Raw genomic sequence first — 20598 nt, forward strand, 5'->3', positions numbered from 1 at the left:
GTTTTTTCTGAAGGAAACGCCACAGTTACAACATGAGACTGAGGTGTTTTGGTCAAAAGAAAAACCTGTTACCATTTTATTTAATGATGCATCCTCCATATAATGCTTCAGAAAAATCAAACTATTCATCAAGCACACAATCAAATTGCTGTTTAGTAGGATCATTACACAGATCTCACTTTCCTCCCTCTGACCCGATGAGATGTGACCGAATCCCTTTCGACCGCCATTTAAACTTTAACCTTACAGCAACGAATCTGCTGCGGTTACCAAGCAGTAAGAGCAGAAAACAATATGTCGCAGACTAATTCTCTGTGATGCCTTTGGTTCTCCACACCCTCCATCAGCTGAGCCGATCGCGTGGCCACAATTACGTACAAACAAACATGACGAAAGTGAAATGATTTGTTCCAAAACCTCGTCTGTTAAAGAAAATTGTAAAAGGAAAAACACAAGTTCAGCTAAAACCACGAAGATCCAGTGTGCAAGTGTGTCTCATTTCGTCAATTTAAAAAGTTAAAGTGCGTATCCTGCGTGGACAGGAAGGATAATTAAGGTAATCTTTCCTTTTCTGTTGCAGTATCCCTGCATCGTCAGGTCCTGAATGTTATTTGTCATAAAGGAAGTGAGCTATGTCTAAAGGTTGGATCTGACAGAAGAATGCGAGGTAGGCGTTGGCATCCCGTCAGATTTAAGAGTTTAATCAGCAGTTGGTTTGGGCTCTCGTGAGACTCCAACACATCAACCAAGAAACCTGAAAGAGGCGGAGCTAAGAACACATGGACAGTTTGTGGAAAGGTTTGATGTACAAGCTACAGTCTAATGAGCCAAAACAGATGTGTATTTATAGAAAGGTTAAAGGGGTTAAAGTTGGTGTCCAGGACTGGGTTTACTCCGAATTAGTCTGGGGGTCTCGGTCTCTGTTGTTCATCCTCTGTCTTTACTCGTTTTTCCTGGATGTTAGTTTGGTGCTGGGGCAAAGATCCAACACACCGGTCCTTAGCATCCATATCGAACAAGTGGATTCTCTCCGTTAAGGACTCAGGTGAAGTGGGGCATTCGGCTGCAGGTTCTGGAAGCAGAGAATGAAGGCCGGGTTTATGATAGATGCATCAGTGTTATCGCTCCATTTTGCAAAGTGTAAATAAAATCACAGAAAAATGCTCAGATTTACAGAATTCTGTATTTTTCTAATATGCAAACAAGCTGAACACTTAACCCCAAACCAATTCAGTTCATCCAAAGAACAACATCTTTTCCTTTCGGCTGTTCCCTTTCAGGGGTCACCACAGCGAATCACCTGCCTCCCTGTAACCCTGTCCGACTTGGTGTGGGAGTCATGATTCGCATGTTTAATTCCGCCTGTGTTTTACGTCGGATGCCTTTCCTGACGCAACCCTCTGCATTTTGCCAGACTTGGGTCTGACACAGGAAAACACTGGCTTGTTGCCCCTCGTGGTTGCATTAGTTCATCCATAGATCAAAAATACAAGGTAATAATGGAACATTGTGTCTTTAGCTTGTTGATGGTTTTGTTGAAAGTAGGACAAAATCACTTAATGCTTAAATACCCTGCTTCACACTTGGGCTTGATAGAGGTTGGGTCACGTTTTCACCACAAATCAAAGGCTGTTTGGGTGTATGTAGTACTTTGGGGACCCTGAACAAACCTGGATTGATTTAAATATAAGGAGCTCCCACACTATACTAGCTTCTGCTCTTCATATTCCCATAACAACCTTTAATAATCCTTTGCATCTGGGAATAAAACATAAAAATTTCTGCCATTTTCAAGCAAAAACAACTTATACATTTGACTGCAATGTCCAATGTCCGATAGGACTGACATGGACCGACTCAACAACATGTAAAACCCCAACCATCTGTCCACAGCTGCTGCTTCACTCAGACTTAATCCTGACTGAGCGCTTCCATTCCGTGCTGAGATCGTCATGACATTACAGAACCTGATATTTATTGATCTACACCCTCCGATAATCTTTGCTCCTCCAGCTCCAATAATGTGAATCAGTATAAAGCTGTAGTAAAGCTGCAACGCTAACTAAACCCTCGGACTAAACTCTTCAGATTGGGCAGGTTAGAACAGGATTGATCGAATCATTCAAATCAGAGAGGGAAGTGTTGGGTGAGTGAATTGAATCCACCGACCCCAGAAACCTTCAACACAACGGGGGTGAAGCAGATTTCCACTGAACTGGACGGACAAGGCTGGATTAAAAAGGTCCTTAGAACGTCAGAAGAAATGGAGGTTGATGGTTTTGCCTTAGGTGTTCAGGGCTCTATGGATCCATCCAGTTTAGGGTTTTTTAGCATGTTTAAACGCTTGTTGGGCAGAGATTAAAACTAGCAAAAAGTAGAGCTTTTGGTTTTTCTGAAGGACAAAAACATTGCCATCCTGTTTTCTAACCAGTTTCTGGGTTTTTGTTGGAGTTGGGGTTAAGCGTTCCTCCATGCAATATAAGCCATATTTACCGCTTACGTGGCCTTTGCTACTTTTGTGCGCTTCATCCTTTTCCTCCTCATGAGGGTCACCTGAGGCCTCTTCAACCCTGCGATCAGCAGCAGCAATCTGGGCCGCGACTTGGTGAGCCAGCTTCTCAGTAGCGTCCCTTTGGGAAACCTGCAGGAACAACGGCAGCCAGTTAACAGCAACGTCCGACACACAGCTAGTATCACTTTTATACTTTGTGTTACTCCTCAGTTACTGCTTTGGTTATAAAGCCGTAAAACTTACAGAAAGACTTGCCTAGAAAAACATCTTACAGCCTTTCCAAGCAGTGTTACAGCTCTAAACCTCCTGCCAAAGTAAATTCAAACTCATGGCAACATCTTCAAACCTCAGCTGAATTATGTGGTTATGGGTAGTTGGTTAATGCAAGTTAAGTTCTTCCACTTTTTACATTGTGTGGATGCAGCGTCTTTGTTGAGCACAACAAGAAGCTTTTAGGCTGCAGGGACGTTAAGTTTCACAGCCTTAATGATGTTCTGTTCCTATTTGTAACCTTCAGTCAGGCATAAACATCTGATGGACCCAACAAGTACATGTCTAACATTCAGTCATTTGGACTAAATGTAAAAAAACAAAGGAGACAAAAACAGTCCTCACAACTAAAACCCGTTACCCAAAGCGATGCCCTGGGGAACCTGGATCAACCGCTGACAAACATTTCATTTACTTTTAGACCGATTGATCATAGAAGCTAAAACATTTTGACCCTTGTTGTTGAATTTGTATCTGCCGCCTTTTCTCTCACTAGACTCGCTGTGACTGCCCTGCGCTAAGAGCAACCTCCCATCCAGTATGAGCACTGCATAGAGCAAACTGCCTCGGAATCGTCTTTCCCCTGCTTCATGAAGCCTGGATTAGAAAGCAGGACAGTACCTGACCTAGTAACACTCCTCACCAAAGCACCATAGCTAACATTTTTTAAGCCTCCTTCAGACGCCGACCTCACATTCTGGATCAACGGCAACTTCTTTTGATGGCAGCAGCGTGCAAGGCTGCAGCAGCTGCAACCTTTGTCTCTTTATGGCAGTTGTGACTTGCTGAGTGCAATGGAAAACAGAAAAACCTCCCAATTGTTTGGACTTTGTGCTGTTCAAGCACACTGAAACCAGCCAGAGAGAAATCTAGCAACGTTTAGACGCGGAAAAGGCCTTGCTGACGCCATTGTTGTCGCCTGGGGGGCTCGATGTTAAATCTACCGAAGCTAACATTGTTTGTGTGGCTGACCCTGTTCCCCTGTTCCCCTCTCCCCCCACACCCCTCCCCCTCCCCCCCTCCCCGCCTCTCTCCAGGCAGGAGGAGGACACATCCCAACTTTTAATTGAGCCATCTCCTCTATGTGAGCATGCGCCGTCCTCTTCCAGTCCTCTTGAGGCTTGACTGAAGTTTAGAAGCTTGTTTCTTTATTCTGTATTGACAGTTTCCCTTCTCCTGCTCCTTCGTTCTCCTTGATTTCTTTTTGTTGGTTGTGTTCCCATCAGGAAATCTTACTCCCGTCATTTGCGTGAGTTTAATAAACGCTATTGTAGAACCTTACCTTCTTGCAGTGCTTCCATTAAAAACAATCCTTGTCGTAAATCAAACCTGCTCTACTCTAAAGTAATCCAAGTCCGTTTGCCCCCAAACCGAGCTTACCACCTGCTCATCTACAGCAGACATCTTTGTTGGTGTCTGTTACTAACCGGTTGCCGACGTCCTTAGAGTCAGAGGAACCAGGTAACTTTGACATTCTCCTCGTCCGTCCGGCCTGTAGCAGCAGGCAAGAGGAGCTCGCTCTTAATATCTGATTCTCTAAACAAACAAGCTGGCACATCATCATCATCATCATCATCATGAGCAACGTCACTAACCCTGCCTTTTGTCTGTTTCAGCATGAAAAGAACCATTCATCCCAAAACTTAATAATTCAGGTGAGAAGTGTACTTTCACAAGCACTCACACATCAGAGAATTGAGGTACTAAGTTGTCTTTCAGTGCAGCAGAGCAAACACAAACTTGCCTTAAATTCATCAGACGTCCAAGTTCACACTGTGAGGCTCTGAAATTGATCGACTTTAAAAACCTTTAAGTGGGAACATGGAGTCCCAGTTGGTACATTCCACATCCAAGCTCTCCATCACCTCCACTCCTCACCTCAGCACACATCTTAGCAGCACTCTACCTCTACTCCCTACCTCTGGACAAGGAATACAACAGAAAGCAGTCCTTACCAATTGACCCCACACATTTGTTAGGTTATGCCCCCAGCGTCCCTGCAGAGGCACATATATGATCCCCCGCTGCAGTTTTTTCCTCTCACGCCAGAAGGTTCACCCAGGATGCAAAAACAAATCTGCTAAATAATAGGAGGCCATAAACTGGGAGTATGGGGGCTTTAAAAAGGAGGGTCCACTCAGCACTTCTGACTGCAAATGGTAACGGGTGATCCTGGGACACACAGCCAATCAGGGACCAGTCTTCACCTGTTGCCATGACTCCCAGCACTGACCGGTATAAAACGGCCCAGGAGGTTTTGGACAGCGAAGGAAGAGGTTAGCCAACTGTCAGTGAGCCTCCGGGGCTGCAGCTGCTGCCCCCACTGCACACGTCTTAACCCCAAAATCCCGTCTGAAACGGTTTATTTCTACCATTAATATTTGCAGCCACTATTCAAACTGTAAAACAGATGTGAATCCTACTGGAGCCATGATGCTTGTCTCCATATTCTTCCCAAATGAAAGAACGTGAAAAACAATTTCTGGTTAATGAACCAGGCAAATTTGTCACATGTACAACGAAATTACATATGTCAACTTGAATACGTGTTAGGATTTGACATGTAGGATTCATCAATAATAACAGTTGTCAGTACTTCCTGTACATATGAATGTCTAACAATATTTGTGAATTTCTGTTACATGTTTGCTCATCAGAGTGGATCAGATTACTAAAAGGATACTAGGCTTTATACTCACATACACATGCAGTTCCACTAAGGTCTTCGTGTTGCACTGTTCAGAGGTGAGTTCTGCTCCAGAAAGCAGTGATCTGTGTCTGAAGTTAGGATTTGGCTGAATTTCACCTACAAAAAGAATCCAGGAGTAAAAAAGTGATTTAAAGATAAAGATCCCAGAAACAGGAAAATGTGGAGCTTAACTTGTAATTAAAGACTGGGTTTATTAAAACATATGTTCTGGTGGCATCATGGTAACTGGTACAGCCAGGTCTGGTACCTAAATGTAACTTGAATGTAAACATGCTGAAAATACTTGTGTAAGCAACAAGATACACAATATATAAGTATTTTCAGCCTCTTGTAGTCCAAATATCAGCAGTGATGCTACAAACTTTAATGCACTTCCTGTACATGTAAGAGCACACAAATATCAGCAGCGTCATGTGGCGGTAATGCTGGATACAACTATAAATTAACACAAAATATCTTTAAATGCTGTATCTTGTAAGTTTTACTCAGTCGCCCTTTGTCTGCAACTGCTTCCCTGGTGAAGTGAATCTGATGAAGTGGTAATTTCAAGCCCAGAGAAAGACATTGTTCAAGGCCATAACCCGCAGAAAAATCGTGAGAAAAACCAACCTCCAGAAAAGTTCACAATTTCCGGCTGAGGTTCAAGTCGGCCATCTATAGGCTGTGGTCTTGGTCTGCAGCCAGGTGCCCCTCTCCAGAAGTGCTGCTGTAACTCCATGGTTGGTTGTGATTAGAGGTGGCAGCTCGTCCTTAGAGGAGTTGAAGAAAAAGTGGTAGAAAATGACAAAATATTCCAAATGGTGATGTTCAAACCTCATTAGTCAGTGCAAGTCTGGTGAGTCTTGTCCGTTTTCAAGACAAAGAAAAGCTCAGCTCCAGCAGCTGAGGACCACGAGTCAGGGAGCACCTGATCCACTGGATGTAAAGGGAGTAAAACCAATCTTTACATGTTGCTGTTCTTGCTGTCGGTGGCACTTAAGATTATGATACGATTGATGAGCAGGTAAGAAAGTTGCCCTGCGTTGTTCAAAACTTTCAGGTCCATGCGTTGGCAAAAGGATGTGGAAGATTCAGGAGATGAATGAAAAGAATGACTCAAAGAGTTCAGTGTGGCAACGTACTGATTAGAAGTCATAGATAAAACTAAACCTGAGAAGACAATCTACAGGACCAGGTCCGTCTCCAACTGGTCCCACTTTCTTTGGCCTCTGTCCCTAAAATGATCATCTGCACAATAGACAATAAAAATGAAAACTGAAGATCTGGTCAGACAGGATCAGCTGGACTTGGAGGGGAGGGGGTTCAACACTGGACTGTAGAATATGGAGGTTATTCATAGGCTATTTCTATTAGACTTTTTGAAATAAAAATAACCTGTTTTCTGCTGAGCTTTATTCATTTTAAGCGGCACTAAATAGATTTAAAAAACATCTGTGATCTTGGACTGTAGGGGACGCTGTGACACCAAAGTAACGCAGAGATTCAAAAGAGGAGGAGGAGGAGGAGGAGAGGGAAGCTGTGCAGGCATGTTTAATGTCAGACTGACGATCGCCCCGCTGTTTGTATGCTGCTGCGGAGATCAGCCTGGAGGAAGGAAGGATGGGGAAGAGGATGGCTGGCACTGCAATGCAGATCAAAAAATTAGGAGGAGGGGGGGGGGGGGGGGGGGGTCTGCAGGAAGCAGGTTTTTTCCAAAGGGGGAGGTTCAGGGATTCCCTGTTGGTTTGGAAAAGCTCCAGTAGGGCGTGGAGCAGTGAGACGAGCTGAGACACACAAAGAGAAAGAAGACGAAGATTTTAAACAACGAGATTAGTGTTTGTAATGTCACAAATTTAAATGATTATTTCAGTTCTAACAATGATTGAATAAAGACATTAACACTTTAATGCAAGTAAGTTGAATCTGAATGGCTCTGAATCACACACACAATACTGGCTTCTGATTGGCTGCCAGGTTTACTATCCAAAAACAGTTTTACTAAATCAGAGCCCATAATAAATGAAGCAGCACGTAACTATGGCAACGACATTGATAAATTACCTGGCTGCTGAAACTAACTATGCAGCATCCATCAATTTAAATACGTCAGGAAAACTAGAAATGTAATTATTATTTTTTTGACTTCAAGCCCAGTGCGTAGGTGGTGACCTGCTAAAGGTTTAAAAAAAAGGACAAAATGACCCAAAACTGAAAAAGGACATTTCACTCAAAGCTGTTCTGCAGCCATGTTGCTGCAGGTTTCCCAACTGTCCTGATGACTTACCTCTGTTTGCGCACTGTGCTGCTGTATCAGACCCACGTGAGCATAATTCCAAGATTTGAGATTCAACCCCTTTATTGATCCCATGGGGGAAATTGTAAAAGTAGAAAAGAACTTCCACCAATAGACGAGTACGAGTAAAGATACATGAAATGAGAAGGTTCTTGGAGAGGGCCGCATGATTCAAGTCACCTGAGGTCATAAACAGGGCGTCGGGATGACGGCTCTGGAGTCTGGCTGCGACCGAGTGTATGACGTCACAAGCGCCCTCTGCGGAGGCGGAGGGAGGAATATGGACGGTGATGTAAGTAAGGACGGAGGCCCAACGCCAACCGTAACATGAGCAGTATGGCACCACCTGTTGCTGATGTACAGGACCAGCCCCCCACCAGTGCAGACAGCTCGTCCCCCTCGTTCTCACGTTGCCCGTAATCACAGATGGGAGATGCGGCATGAATCTTCTGTCCCTCGCTCGGCTGTTTTCTTTTCCAGCCCTTTTCGTCCTGGATGTTTAAAGTCCAAACGAACTGCGCCGATCTGCTGCAGCCACATCAGCTGTTCCCCACTGTAAACAACTGAGCGGCTCCAGCTGCAGACAGCTGTTGCGCGCTGTTCACAGCTGGAAGCAGAAAAAGTTCCGCGGTGATAAAAACAAATTAAAAACTCCCTTCAACCGCATGATCAATGAAGCTCTACAAAACAAAGTGGATATTAAAATACTACACTAAAAATATGAAAAAGGAAGAATAAAAGAAACGTGGAGCAACTTCAACAGGTTGCGGCTCGGCCGCGCATGCGCAGTATTTGAACAGAATTATACCGCGAAAAGTAGCGCGTTGCTATAAAAAATGGTGAGAAAAAGGCAACTAACAGACCACATAACACTTAAATGTGTGAGAAAGTCAGTGAGTACAGTTTTCAAAGGTCACTCAGAAACTGGGGGAAACTGACAGGAAGAGGTCTGGGAGACACAATCAGAAGGGTCTGAGTCCTCAGCTTCAAGCCCAGGCTAAACAAGTCTCAGTTTCAACAGGGAAGAGAAAGTCATCGCTAAGACAAAGAGGCCTGGGGCATGAAACACTGTCAGTGGACTACTGAAGACTGCAAGAAGGTGTTATGGACTTTAAAAATTTGTAATGTTCGGTTCATCACGCAGGGTTTTGTCCAGCAGGCAAAGCTTGGTTCCTCAGTGTGTGACATCAACTGTCAAACATGGAGGAGGAAGCAGGACGGTCTGGTTTTTTTGCTGGATCCAGGGTCGGTGACTTTACAGAGTGAGAGGCAGCCTGACCCAAAATGGCTGCCACAGCATCCTGTAGCATCCTGCAGCACCTTGCAGCACCTAGACACAAGAGCATGCGTTGTTACTCACTTTTTGACTTATCACTTTACATGTATGCCTGACAAGTTAACCGGTCGGGTGGAAGGAGCATGTAACTCAGTGAGAATGCTGCTACAGCAGGATTCATTTTACATTGAAAACTAAAATGGAAAATATGTTGGAAATCTGATTAAAAAGCTACCTTGAAAAATAAGAAATATGACAAAATGTACTAAATACGAACAACAAATTACATGTTGAACCTGCAGAGTCAAAGCAGCTTCTGATTAAAGGCTCAATATCTTTAGACCAATAGCAGTTTTGCTGATGCAAACTGCTCTTTGGGGATAAGTGATGCAATTATACACTGTGATACAATCAGTTAATGTAAGGAAGCAATGACCTGTGGAGTCCAGACAGACAAATAAAGAACAAGTCCAACTACAAAAACTACAAAGTAGAAAATTATTTATTGTTGACATTTGGTTTTACGTTTTATAAATTCTCTGTGCAGATACAGATTTCATTCCTGACAACAAGTAAAGAACAGAAATAAGAATCTATATCTGTGGTTACTACTATTCAAGCTTTTCTTTCAAGTTGTGAATTTCCAAAACAGTGCACATGTGATATTAAGACGTACCATTTTAACACGGAGGTGCTGTTCATGCACAGACAGCGGTCGTTACATGGATGGGATCAGAGAGAATAAAACCTCAAAGTCCTCCAACATATATTAGTAACAAGGCAAGGTCAGCTCAGGGTCAGTCTTTCAAAAAAAAAAAAAAAAAAAACACACAAAAAAACTGTTAGACGGCAGCGTCATGCAATGCGACCAAAGTGCATTAGTGTGGATACTGAGGGAGCCCATGGACAGCGCAAGATACACAAAGTACCACAAACAACAACCAGTCTCTCAGTAAAACTAGCAAACATGGCAATAATTGCATATTAGGACGATATTATCACACCTAGGATACACGAGATACCAAAGTCAAGACAAACGTACATGTCAGATTATCATTTAGGCTTTTCAGTAAGAGTATATCTTTAAAGGACAGATTACATTTCCTCATATTAGTCAGGAAAAAAGCATCAAATGTGTTTTTGTTTTTTACGGTTCTAGTATCCATGTGTGACCTGCTTTGACAAAACCTGTAAAGAAGATTTATTTGCTTCGATAATCACATTTACAGACGATACTCAACTTAAAACAGCAGGATGTAAACTGGGTGTGCAAACTTTTCTAGGTTTGATCAGTTTAGACAAAAAACACAGCTAAGTTTTGAATGTGGAGCCTAAAGGGCCCAGTAAACTCCAAATGAACCTGGACATCATTATAATTAAATTGGGTTATTTGATGAGGCAGAGGTGGTGAATTTGTCCACATGGACTAAATACGTGGGGGTATTTCCAATCATATCATTTCACTGAACTGTGTTCTGCTGCATTTACTCTAATGTCCACTAGGTGCAGCTCTGATTATACTGAGGTGAAGTCTACAAATACAAAGTTCAGCTCAGATTATTGAATTAATTATCATGACGGTCTGAATGCAGAGTTTTGAAACTGAAGTTAAATTAAGGAGATAAACCTTCAAGTTTTAAAGAAGTTAGGGTTTTGTTTTTTTACCATGACTGAGAGGTGTCTCAGCTTTTTAAACTCAGTCATGTTGGTTTCTGCTGCACAACTTTGTCTCCATATTAAGATTTTGTCTTCAGAATAAAAGACGGTGATGAACAGTGATTCCACCTCCAGGCTTCGAAACACCCCATGGGAAACCTGCGAGAGCCCTTAAAGACACTGCAGAAAACAAAAGTGTACATACTTTGGTGTTCACTAGTCATTGTGGTAGAAACCACACCACAGGAAGTCAAAAAGCAAAAACACATAAAAATCAATACTGGAATTTATTATTGCGGATCAACTGCATTCTCCAGCAAGTTTTCAAAAATTTGCAGGGCCGTCAGCCTCAGTGCCTGGTCACACCAAGATGAACAGTGCTGACTTAGCGTCCAGCTCTTGGCAGAGAACAGTGTGGGCCAACACAGCCAGGGTGATTTATAGACTCCTGCATGGTTGAGTCTGGGCAAGAAGGTCTCTTGAGTCAGACTTCACCAAATTTCACTGGAGCTCAAAGAACTCGATATTTACTTTAGAAACTCGAAGTTGACTTTGTAGCCAGTTGGTTGTGTACTGAATCAGTTGCTGCACAGCTGACCGGTAGATGAACAGAGGAGTAAAGCGTCATGTTTCACAGAGTAAAATGTTGCATATAAAATCATTAAGGTTTGCTGCGCTGGAAAGTTTTACAGCTGTGATGGAGGCACAATAAAGAAGCTGGAACAATCAGGACATTTCAGCTCAGCCACTCGATGCTTCCCTATGGGTCTATTGGTTTTCCGCACAACAGGACATGACGTTGGCTGTTCGCTTAAAAACAATCTGCAAGTGAAAAGCAGTAGAATATGATGGAGTTTGTACATTTGACACCGGAACAAACAACTAACAGATCAATGGTCACTGCTGTCGCTCAAGACACGCTGCCGGATTTTTACCCATGAGTATCTCAAATATGAAAAACCGTCGGGAGACTCCATTCATGCCCATTAGAGGCCACATACGGCAACATCTGGAGAAGAACCAACTTCCTCTGTGCTTGAACATTCAGAAAGAAAAAACAGGAGAAATACTGAGTAGAACCCACATCTCTTCCCAAAGAGGCACAGAAGCATCTTTCCTACAAGAATGGTGCCACTGACCATGAACACTGAGCACGGTGACCTGCATTCTAACACACAAACACATTTTATTCCCCCTGGTAGTCAAACGTTGGTTAATGGAGCTTTAATTGTGTTGTGAAATGTGCACAGAATTTACATTTAAAACAGCATTAGGTCAAAATCCTCATGAGAGATGAATAAAGTAGGGTGAGAAGAAACTCAGTTTCATGTTTCAGAGCCACCAGGTAGCCACTTATTTGATGTAATCCCTCCCTGAAGCAACACTAAATCCAAGCGCTTTAGATTGAGCAGGTTATTCATGATTAAAATTAAACTTTATCAGACTGAAAACTCTCTCTGACAGTTTCAGTTTCCACAGTGATCAGAAAGAATATGTACGTCTATTAATATATTTAAAAAGGCAATCAGATAAGCCAGAGCACGGCTGGAGACGGCATCAGGCAGAAACAGTATAAATGATCTAAACACTTGAGACACACATTTAAAGCCGCTGTATTAACTTTTTTCTAGTATTTACTAGAAATATGCTTGGAAACATCTTATTGCGGGAAAATCCTGACCCAGATATTTTCAACCTTGTAAAGGTTTCTGAGCGAGGCTCAAGCTTCTAACCAACCAGAGGCCAATCATTGCCGCTCAGCTGGCAACTTTTAAAGCATCTTTGTACATTGTACTTTCATGAGACTATAATACCTCAGCAGCGTAGTGGAGCACAGCAGGGGTTGGGGGGGGGGGGGTGCATTGATTTCTAATGTGCTCTGATTAGCCAGATTCCCAGATGTTTCATATTGTATCTTTAAAAATAGAAAAAGATAAAAAATAGATTCCATGCTCAGGAAATGTGAAGAAGTCGAGCCCATGCACCAACATAACATGCTGAGCTACTTCTAGCGCTAACTACGCCACAAAAGTTATCATCTTAAATTTTTGATGCCTCATGTGACCCTCACCTTGCATGTTCCTTAAGAATATTATGGATCACTTCCTTAGACCCGAGACGTGCCCTGTTTGCTGAAACCCACCCTGCCCACCTAATTTATGCATCAGATCCAACTGTAAGCAGCCTGGACATAACCAAACTTCATGCCAAGCATAAATACACAGGCCTGTGATGTGGTGACCTTATCCTGATAACACATGCAGCCACATACATTATTACCATGTGGGATTATTTATGATTTAAATCAAACATTGGCACATCTGTTCTAAAATCCAGACTCTTAGAGATAACAGACTTATAACCATGTCTATCCTTTTAAATTGTCTGAATCTGTTTAATGTTGACTTTGAAATTTGAGAGGTAAACACAATCTCCTTTCAGTGCATCCAATTTTAGCAAAAAAATAAATACAAATAATCAGAATCAGAAGCATTTAAGGCCAGATTTTCACCTCTCTGTATTAAATCTAAAATCAATATTTATTTTTGCTGACGTCTGTACACACAGTGGTTAGTCTGCATGCAGGTGGTGACATTCTGTTGCTTTTTCTGCAATAAATCCTGAAAGTTTTCAGCCCACTTCAGTTAATCTGGTCCGTTCGCATGTCTCACTGAGTCCAACCGCTCACCGTTAGCTGTCTGTTTTTTTTTTCCAGTCTTTTGATAAACGCTCCCAACAACCAATAACGGAGAGGAACTTTCTTATGATGTTATTCAATGATTTCATTAATATTTACCGTGACTTAAACTTAACATTGTAGTAACATATTCCATTTGTCCACTTCCATCAGGAAGATTTAACACGTCTCCCCCTTTGAGCAGTTTTGGATAAAACCCACCTCAGCCCCGTCATTCTGAGGTGTATAAACCCTCATCTGATTGAGAGCCTTCATGGAGGCTGTGAACAGTTCTAAAACTTTTGTGGACCAGACTTCAGGAGACCAGATGCCAGCTATCAAATCCCCTCTTACAGCACACTTTCTTTCATCACAGTGCCAGAGTCCAGTTAAAAAACAACAATGTTAAAGTCGTCTGTTATTATTGCCAAAAATCACAGGAAGGTCTAAAGGCTTCCTGTGCAGAGGAGCGAAGGTGCCATTGTGAAATGTTAATACTCTTTCTCTAGTTTCTGATATAAGTAAAAATGTTATTCCAGTGTCCGTCTGTAATGTTGCAAACATCAGGACGACTCCAGAAATGCAACAAAATGCTGTTGGTGTGATTTCATCGACTGCCATCAGGGCAGCTTCGCACTGCACTCACAAGCACTTCTTGCGGCTCAATGCTAATTGGTTTGACATCCCTGGACTGACTTCAAGCCCATTTCAAGATAGACTGTCCTTATCCGAATCCGGGGAAGGAGGCCGCGTGATGTCAAAGAAGGAGCCAGATGACTTCCTTGATTTGAGAAGCTGAAGCATCTCAGCTAACTGACCCTCCAGCACCTCCATCCTAGTGTTCAAAGATTTGATGTCTCCTCTTAGTTCCTGCTTCAGCTCGAGGAAAGAAGCTAGAAGGCTCTGCTCTGGTATTGGACAGAAGACCCTCTTCTCATCAGACTGAACTGGACTCCTTTCCTGCGGTGTTCTGGCATCACCGACATTATCCAAACGGAGGTCGCTCTTTGTGATGCCGCTGTCGCAAGAGTCGGTTTTCTTGAGGGGCATCTCATCATGAGACTTAGTTCTATCGGGCAGGATTTCCATGGACTCCGCTTTGGAGACGCTGCTCCACGACTCTGCTTTCACAACCGACTCCTTAAAGCGGCCCCAGCCTTTAGCTTTGGGTGGCTCTGCAGATTTGCAGCCAGTCACGTTGCCATTTTGGATGGAAGGAGTGTGCAGAATCACTCGACTGGAGGCCCTGGTTGAAGAGGATGTGGTGGGTGTGGAGGAGGTTGCAGGTGTGTCTGGGCTCTCAGCCACCATGATGATACTGGTGGACGCCAGGACCTCCGGGCCCCTCGACTGCTCCAGGTGAATGACACCTTTCTCCACGTCACCAGAACACTGACTCATGCGCTCAGCGGCAAGCCGGGCTTCCTTCTGCTGCCGGAAACGCTGGAAGAGTCGTCGTACTGGGTGGTCCGGGGGGAGATTCAGAGGAGCCTCGTCCTTTCTCTTCAGCATCTCCTCCTCCTCACGTTTCACATCGCTGATCTTACGAAAAACGATCTGGCAGGAAACAAACCAAAAAATCAGAGAGGGTCCACAACTGCACAAGATTTTAGCCACAGGATTTATGTCGCTCCAGAACCATTTTAAATTTGTGAGCAACATCATACATAACCAGAAAAAAGTGAGTGCGTTGTGCTCTGGGATTGTGTTACAAAAACCTCCAAAGGGAGGTGTCCAGGATGCATAAATACATCCCATCGATTTAAGAGTTAAAGTCTTCAGTTGCTGTTTGCTCAGATCTGTTTTGAGAACATAGTTTTCTGAGCCTCAAATTCACCAAAATGTCAACATGCCTGCAGATGTGATGTATATAGCATTTGTCTCTTGTTTTTAGCGGCTCTACACATATTTACAATTTGTGACCAAAGAACAGACAAACACAATTATGAACAAATAAAGTAACATTGAAATTTTTCAAAAAAAGATGTTAAATTAAATTTTTTCACTGCAAATTAAAACTGCATGATGAACAGTTTCAAACTGAAAGTGTGTGGATTGAATCCACTGCTTCAGCTGGTAAAATGTTTCCATGATCAAAGACAGACATCTGTGCTGTACAGTGTCCCGAGAGGTAAAAAAAGTTTTTTTAGGACTGAAAAACTCTAGACGGCATAAGTCTGGCCTCCAGTACTACTGCAAGGAACGTTGGAGTTATCCAGTTTCCACTCACCCCAACCGGTCAAGGCAGATGAATTGTGCTATGTAAATAAAGTCGAACTGAAAGAAAAAAGTAAGATAGATCAGCATGAATGACGCTTAACCAAAGACCTTAACATTGGAGTTTAAAGATCTTCCTAAAAAGAAAAACATTATCAAACATCTTATTTTATTTTACTCTTTGTCTCCACCTGCCAAAAACAAAACAAAACAAAAAAACCTTTAAACATACTTTAAAGTACTATTATAATTTGTATGGAACTGCTGTATTTCACTGTGAAAGTCAAATAAAAGAGGACTTTAGCATTAAATGTAAGGTGAGTTTGAACAAACACTGAACAGAGAAAACCATTGTTATGTTATGAATTGCTGTGAACTTGCTGTGGGTTTCAAGTCTGTGCAGGTTGATTTTTATACTAATTACAGGAAACAGTGTTGCCGTAGAGGCAAAGGTATCAACGGAAAACACAGGTAGGATTTGGGAAATGCTCAGCAGAAGTGAGCAGGACCTGCTGTAAAGTGAGTGTCATCATACTCCAAGCCGCTGCCGCTGCAGGTGATGCAAAACCAAAGGTCCTTTTATACGGTAGCTAAATCGACGTGTGTCAGATAAAGGTCTTTGATGATGTCGAGGATTTGCCACACGTGAAGTCTGCTGAGCTGGACCACAAAGAGCCCTCTGATAATCTCTGTTCTGCAGTGATGTTATCAGTGTGCTGACCCCTGAGCCAATCACTGAGCTCCTGACCTGCTGAAATTGGATCGTGTGCACAGAGCAGCAGCAGCAGCAGCAGCCGCCGCCGTCGGACAGTTCTATCAGAGAACTCTCAGGGGTGATGGGAACAGAGGAACACAGAACGTGAGAGAACTGCAAATTTTCAGCCACTGCTGGTCTGCTTCTTCTGATACTAACACAATATATCAGAGAGCTGCTCCCACTGTGTTTACTACACATCAGACTGAGGTTGCTCATTGTGCTGTGATGCAGAAATCCCACAGCCTGCAGAGATGCTCGGAGATGCTTCCATTACAACCTTAAATCTGCATTAGCAGATTTTTGTTTTGGCCAATGCTTCACAATAAAGGATTTTCCATAAACCTGCAGTCTTTTATTTATTTTACTGTGAAGTAGCAAAAAGAAAAGTTATTCTTCAATATTTCCCAGTAGGTACGTTAACGTGCAGACACAGTGAGCTGAAAAGAGCTGCAGATGGCAGATTGTGTTTTCTGAAAGGCAAACAAAGCCTTTGACTTTGTCGTGCTGTGCTGTGGAAAAACACTCACACCAGTTGCCTTCTGTACATGCTTGTTGTTGCTGACAGCTCAGCTCTGCACTACTCCTCCCACTAACATCGAGAAGTGGCCTCCAGTGTGAAGACCTGTTAGCTGCACTGTTCATTAAAGCATCAATATGAGGAAACAACAACTTGATCGAAGGATTAATGCAGCCAAACACAGAGATGTTGTTCAAGAGACTGTGGACACTTTTTAAACAGGAGACATGGCCTCTCCTTCCACAGCTATGCTGATGACGCTCAGCTTTATGTTGCTGTCTCCTGTAGACACTGGGCCTATCGATCCCCTTTTATTAATATATTTTAGACACTAGTGCCTGAAGGTCACAGAACGATTTCTACAATTCAACCAGGACTAACCAGAGATTTTGGTTATTGTTCAAAGACTTGTAACACCTGCATCAAAAGGTGCTACAAAAATAAAATTTGATTGATATAATTATTGATAACGGCAAGTGTAAGAAGCTTAGAGACTTACAGAAGATATGCTGGTGTAATGACCAAAAAGGGTTCTACAAGTGGTGAATTATAAGTTTGAATTTTATCTTGATACAATTAGTTTTTTAGTTCTCTTTTTTTTTGGTTGCAGATTTGAAGATTGATGAACAAATTTAAATGTTATACATTTAGAAATAAATTTACAATGCAGTCAAATGTACAAAAAGAGAATGGGTCTAAATACTGAGGCAGTCAAATCTAATGTGAAAAGGAACATTCTGATAGACCACAGTATTACCAATGTCAGTACAATGTGTACTTTCTGAGTTGCTGAACAACTCATATTACAAGCAACTAAAATCCTCATCAATCCATTGCAGTTATGCAAATCCCATTAGAATAGAAATGATCGAGTTCTCTGCTACTAAAACAAATATGGTGGCAGCCAGTATTTAATAGACAGTGCAAATTTTGCACAAACGAACAAAAAGAAAATGTAAAATGAAAAACAAAGCACAGATTTAGCCTGAGATCCTGGATGGAGAAGTGTGGACATGTATCAATGGTCCAACTTAGGAATATGAAGGTAAAATTACTTTGGAAAACAAGGTGAACTTCAGGTAAGGTTCTAGTTACTGTTTATAACCCTGTTTGTTGTTGATGTCAGTCACCAATATTAAAGGTTTTTTTTAAAAATTCTTGAGAAACATGAAGTTTTAATGTTAGTAACTAGATCTTAAGACTTTAGCAGAGCAGAGTTTGCATGCAGCTTCACGTTTGTCCTCATCAATCATGTTAAAACCGCTCGAAGCGTCAGACATTTTTCCACCCCCACATGCCTGCGGAGGTTAACGTAGTATCTGGTTCAGTATCAGAGAAGTTTAATATACGATATTGGTATCGGCATCGGGGCACGTGTACAAGTAAATAAAATCCGAAAGTTTTAAAACACTTTGTGGATAATTGTGTACATTTGAAGGATTAAGGTTCAGTAATGATTAAAGTTCATCCTCTGAGAACCCCGACTATCCACTTTAGACTTTATGTCATTGATTCCAGTAGTGCTTGGTATCTCTGTCTTTCAGGACAAAAACCATCCACAAGGTTGATGTAAGACATCGATTTTCTTGATACTATTCCAGGCACATTCTACTACAATCCTGAAGACAAAGTGTGGAAATGTTCCTCATTTAAATGAAAATGTAAACATGAGGCTTGAACCAACATGAGGCTGGTTTCTGTAGAGCTGCTGTTGAGGATGTTGGGGCCAAAGCTCTCAAAGCAATCAGGGGGTGTAGAGATGAAAGTCGCCTCGACAGGCCGTTTCTCTTCAGCAGTGTCATTACTGCACAGCCAAGCAGAACAGGACACGATGGGTTTCTTATCGATTTACAGCGTAAAGAGACAGACAAGATGGTGAAGCTGTGAAACTGACCGGGAAAGAACGAGAGCAGTGTTTGATTCCCAGCTCGGCCCCTTTGTTTTCATCTTATTTTATTTTACTCCTTGTCTTTTTTTCAAAATACTTTGTCTTTGAAGGTAAAATTAAAGGCAAACGAGACTGGAAACTGTGCACAGATTCGTCTCAAACAAAGGCTCTGACCGGCCACATCAACAGCTATTGTGTTGTTTTTGTGCTCAATTCTATATGAGAAAATTTGTACAGGTTCTAGTTTTTCTTCAGTCCTGTGAGTTGAAATCCTGTAGCTGCTGTTCACACAGTCACCTCCACTCAGGCATCAGGACGTTTGAATTTACTCCTGCTTGGAATAATGTCATGGTTTCTCCTGATTCCAGAACAGACTCTGTTTGACATGTTAAACATTCTTTACGCCACAAAGAGGTGGAATTACTGTATTTTGTTTGTAATTTCTACCCATATGTTGGTTAAAGGACTGTCTTCACTTTGCTTTGTCTCTCAGATGTTGAAGAATGAGGAAGTGAGAGTTGTGTGAGCAGGTGTAACCGTTTCTGTGGTTTTAAAGATGGTTTCACTTCATTCCAGTCCAGTCAAATCTGCCCTTTGTGTCACTGATGAGGTCAATAACATAGTTAATTCTCTGGTGGCTCTGTGATCCTAAAGCCTTGTGTTGAGTATTTCTTACACTTTTATTTACTCTCGATTTAGATGAGAGAGAGGAAGTGAATTATTCCTCCCTTTGACGTGAACAGGTCCTGTGTATCTGTCCCTGTCAACAGATTATCCACTGAACGTGTAAATCAGTGCATCGATTCCTGCTGTTTGATAAATAGAGAATCTTATGAAATCGACCTTTCGGGGCTCAAGGACCCGTCTTCTGCAGGTGAGAATCACAAAGAGGAAGATGTAGCTACGGCCTGCTGGCTCTCAGCTGAAAGATGCTGCATTGAATTTTAATTTAAAACTCTATTACGTTGGTATTTAATTCGCAATAGCCAAACACACATGGCTTATTTGAAATAACCTCATGTCCAATTTAAATGCCCTGTCAGCAGAGATTAAATTGGGATTCATGAGGAGGCAGATCCTTTGTTTAATGAGATGGATGGACTATTTCTCCTGTATAAGGATGTTTTTATATTAATATTATATTACTATTACTTTTATATTACTGTCCTTCACTATGCTAACTTGTAGCCACACTGGGCTGCAGGAAGTTTGACGCTCCATGTCTAATACACACGGAGGTGACGGGGAGATGTTAGAGAATATTACAGCTACGGCAGGTGACGTTTAACTGTCAGCACTGGACTGAACAAAGACCCTGAGGCAAAGTAAGAGCTTTTTAAAATGTTTCCTACCCCCCCAGGGAAAACCTCACACCCCAAAAACTGTTTATACTGTCCTGTATATTGGCTACATGTGTGACTACTGTCTATATTTATTTTGTGTGTGTGTGTGTGTGTGTGTGTGTGTGTGTGTGTGTGTGTGTGTGTGTGTGTGTGTGTGTGTGTGTGCACAACAATGTGGGGAAAAAGAGAAAAAACACAGAATTTCTTTTTTTTTTCTTTTTTGTAAATCAGACTAAACTGTTTCTGATCCTCAACCGAAATCTGTCATGAAACAAAGCCAACACCAAAGTTTCACTTTAATAAGTATTTCATGCAGCTAAAAGCTGATGTCTCACCAACTAGAGGAAAAAAGTATTCACCCTCTTTGTTACTATAGTAAAAAATACTTCACTCTATGGAAAAGGAGGATGTGTTAAGCTGAAAGACACATCATGAGGTGATTGCTTCTTACTTAAAGAAAAAACATTAACAAGTCCCTGGTAAATTAAAGTTAAATGTTTTTT

General features: G+C 42.1%; 1 protein-coding gene and 1 long non-coding RNA gene across 8 annotated transcripts in view; one reads left to right on the forward strand and one right to left on the reverse strand.

Annotated features, from left to right (window-relative positions):
* Positions 1–47: 47 nt before the first annotated feature.
* kcnh1b (potassium voltage-gated channel, subfamily H (eag-related), member 1b) overlaps positions 48–20598 on the reverse strand; it is a 55821-nt gene continuing 35270 nt past the window's right edge. For 2 of the 7 annotated variants that reach the window (XM_067499490.1, XM_067499489.1), the window contains one exon: positions 9525–14930. In XM_067499490.1, the coding sequence (XP_067355591.1) occupies positions 14082–14930 (849 nt within the window). In that variant the 3' untranslated portion in view covers positions 9525–14081. The other 5 variants (XR_010913955.1, XR_010913954.1, XR_010913956.1 and 2 more) reach the window with 5 other exon arrangements.
* Positions 15977–20343, forward strand: LOC137124525 (uncharacterized). The gene is made up of 2 exons (XR_010913980.1): positions 15977–19626; positions 19941–20343. It is a non-coding gene; the product is annotated as an uncharacterized lncRNA (long non-coding RNA).

Source organism: Channa argus, chromosome 3 (genome assembly GCF_033026475.1).
Source record: "Channa argus isolate prfri chromosome 3, Channa argus male v1.0, whole genome shotgun sequence".
Taxonomy (NCBI): Eukaryota; Metazoa; Chordata; class Actinopteri; order Anabantiformes; family Channidae; genus Channa; species Channa argus.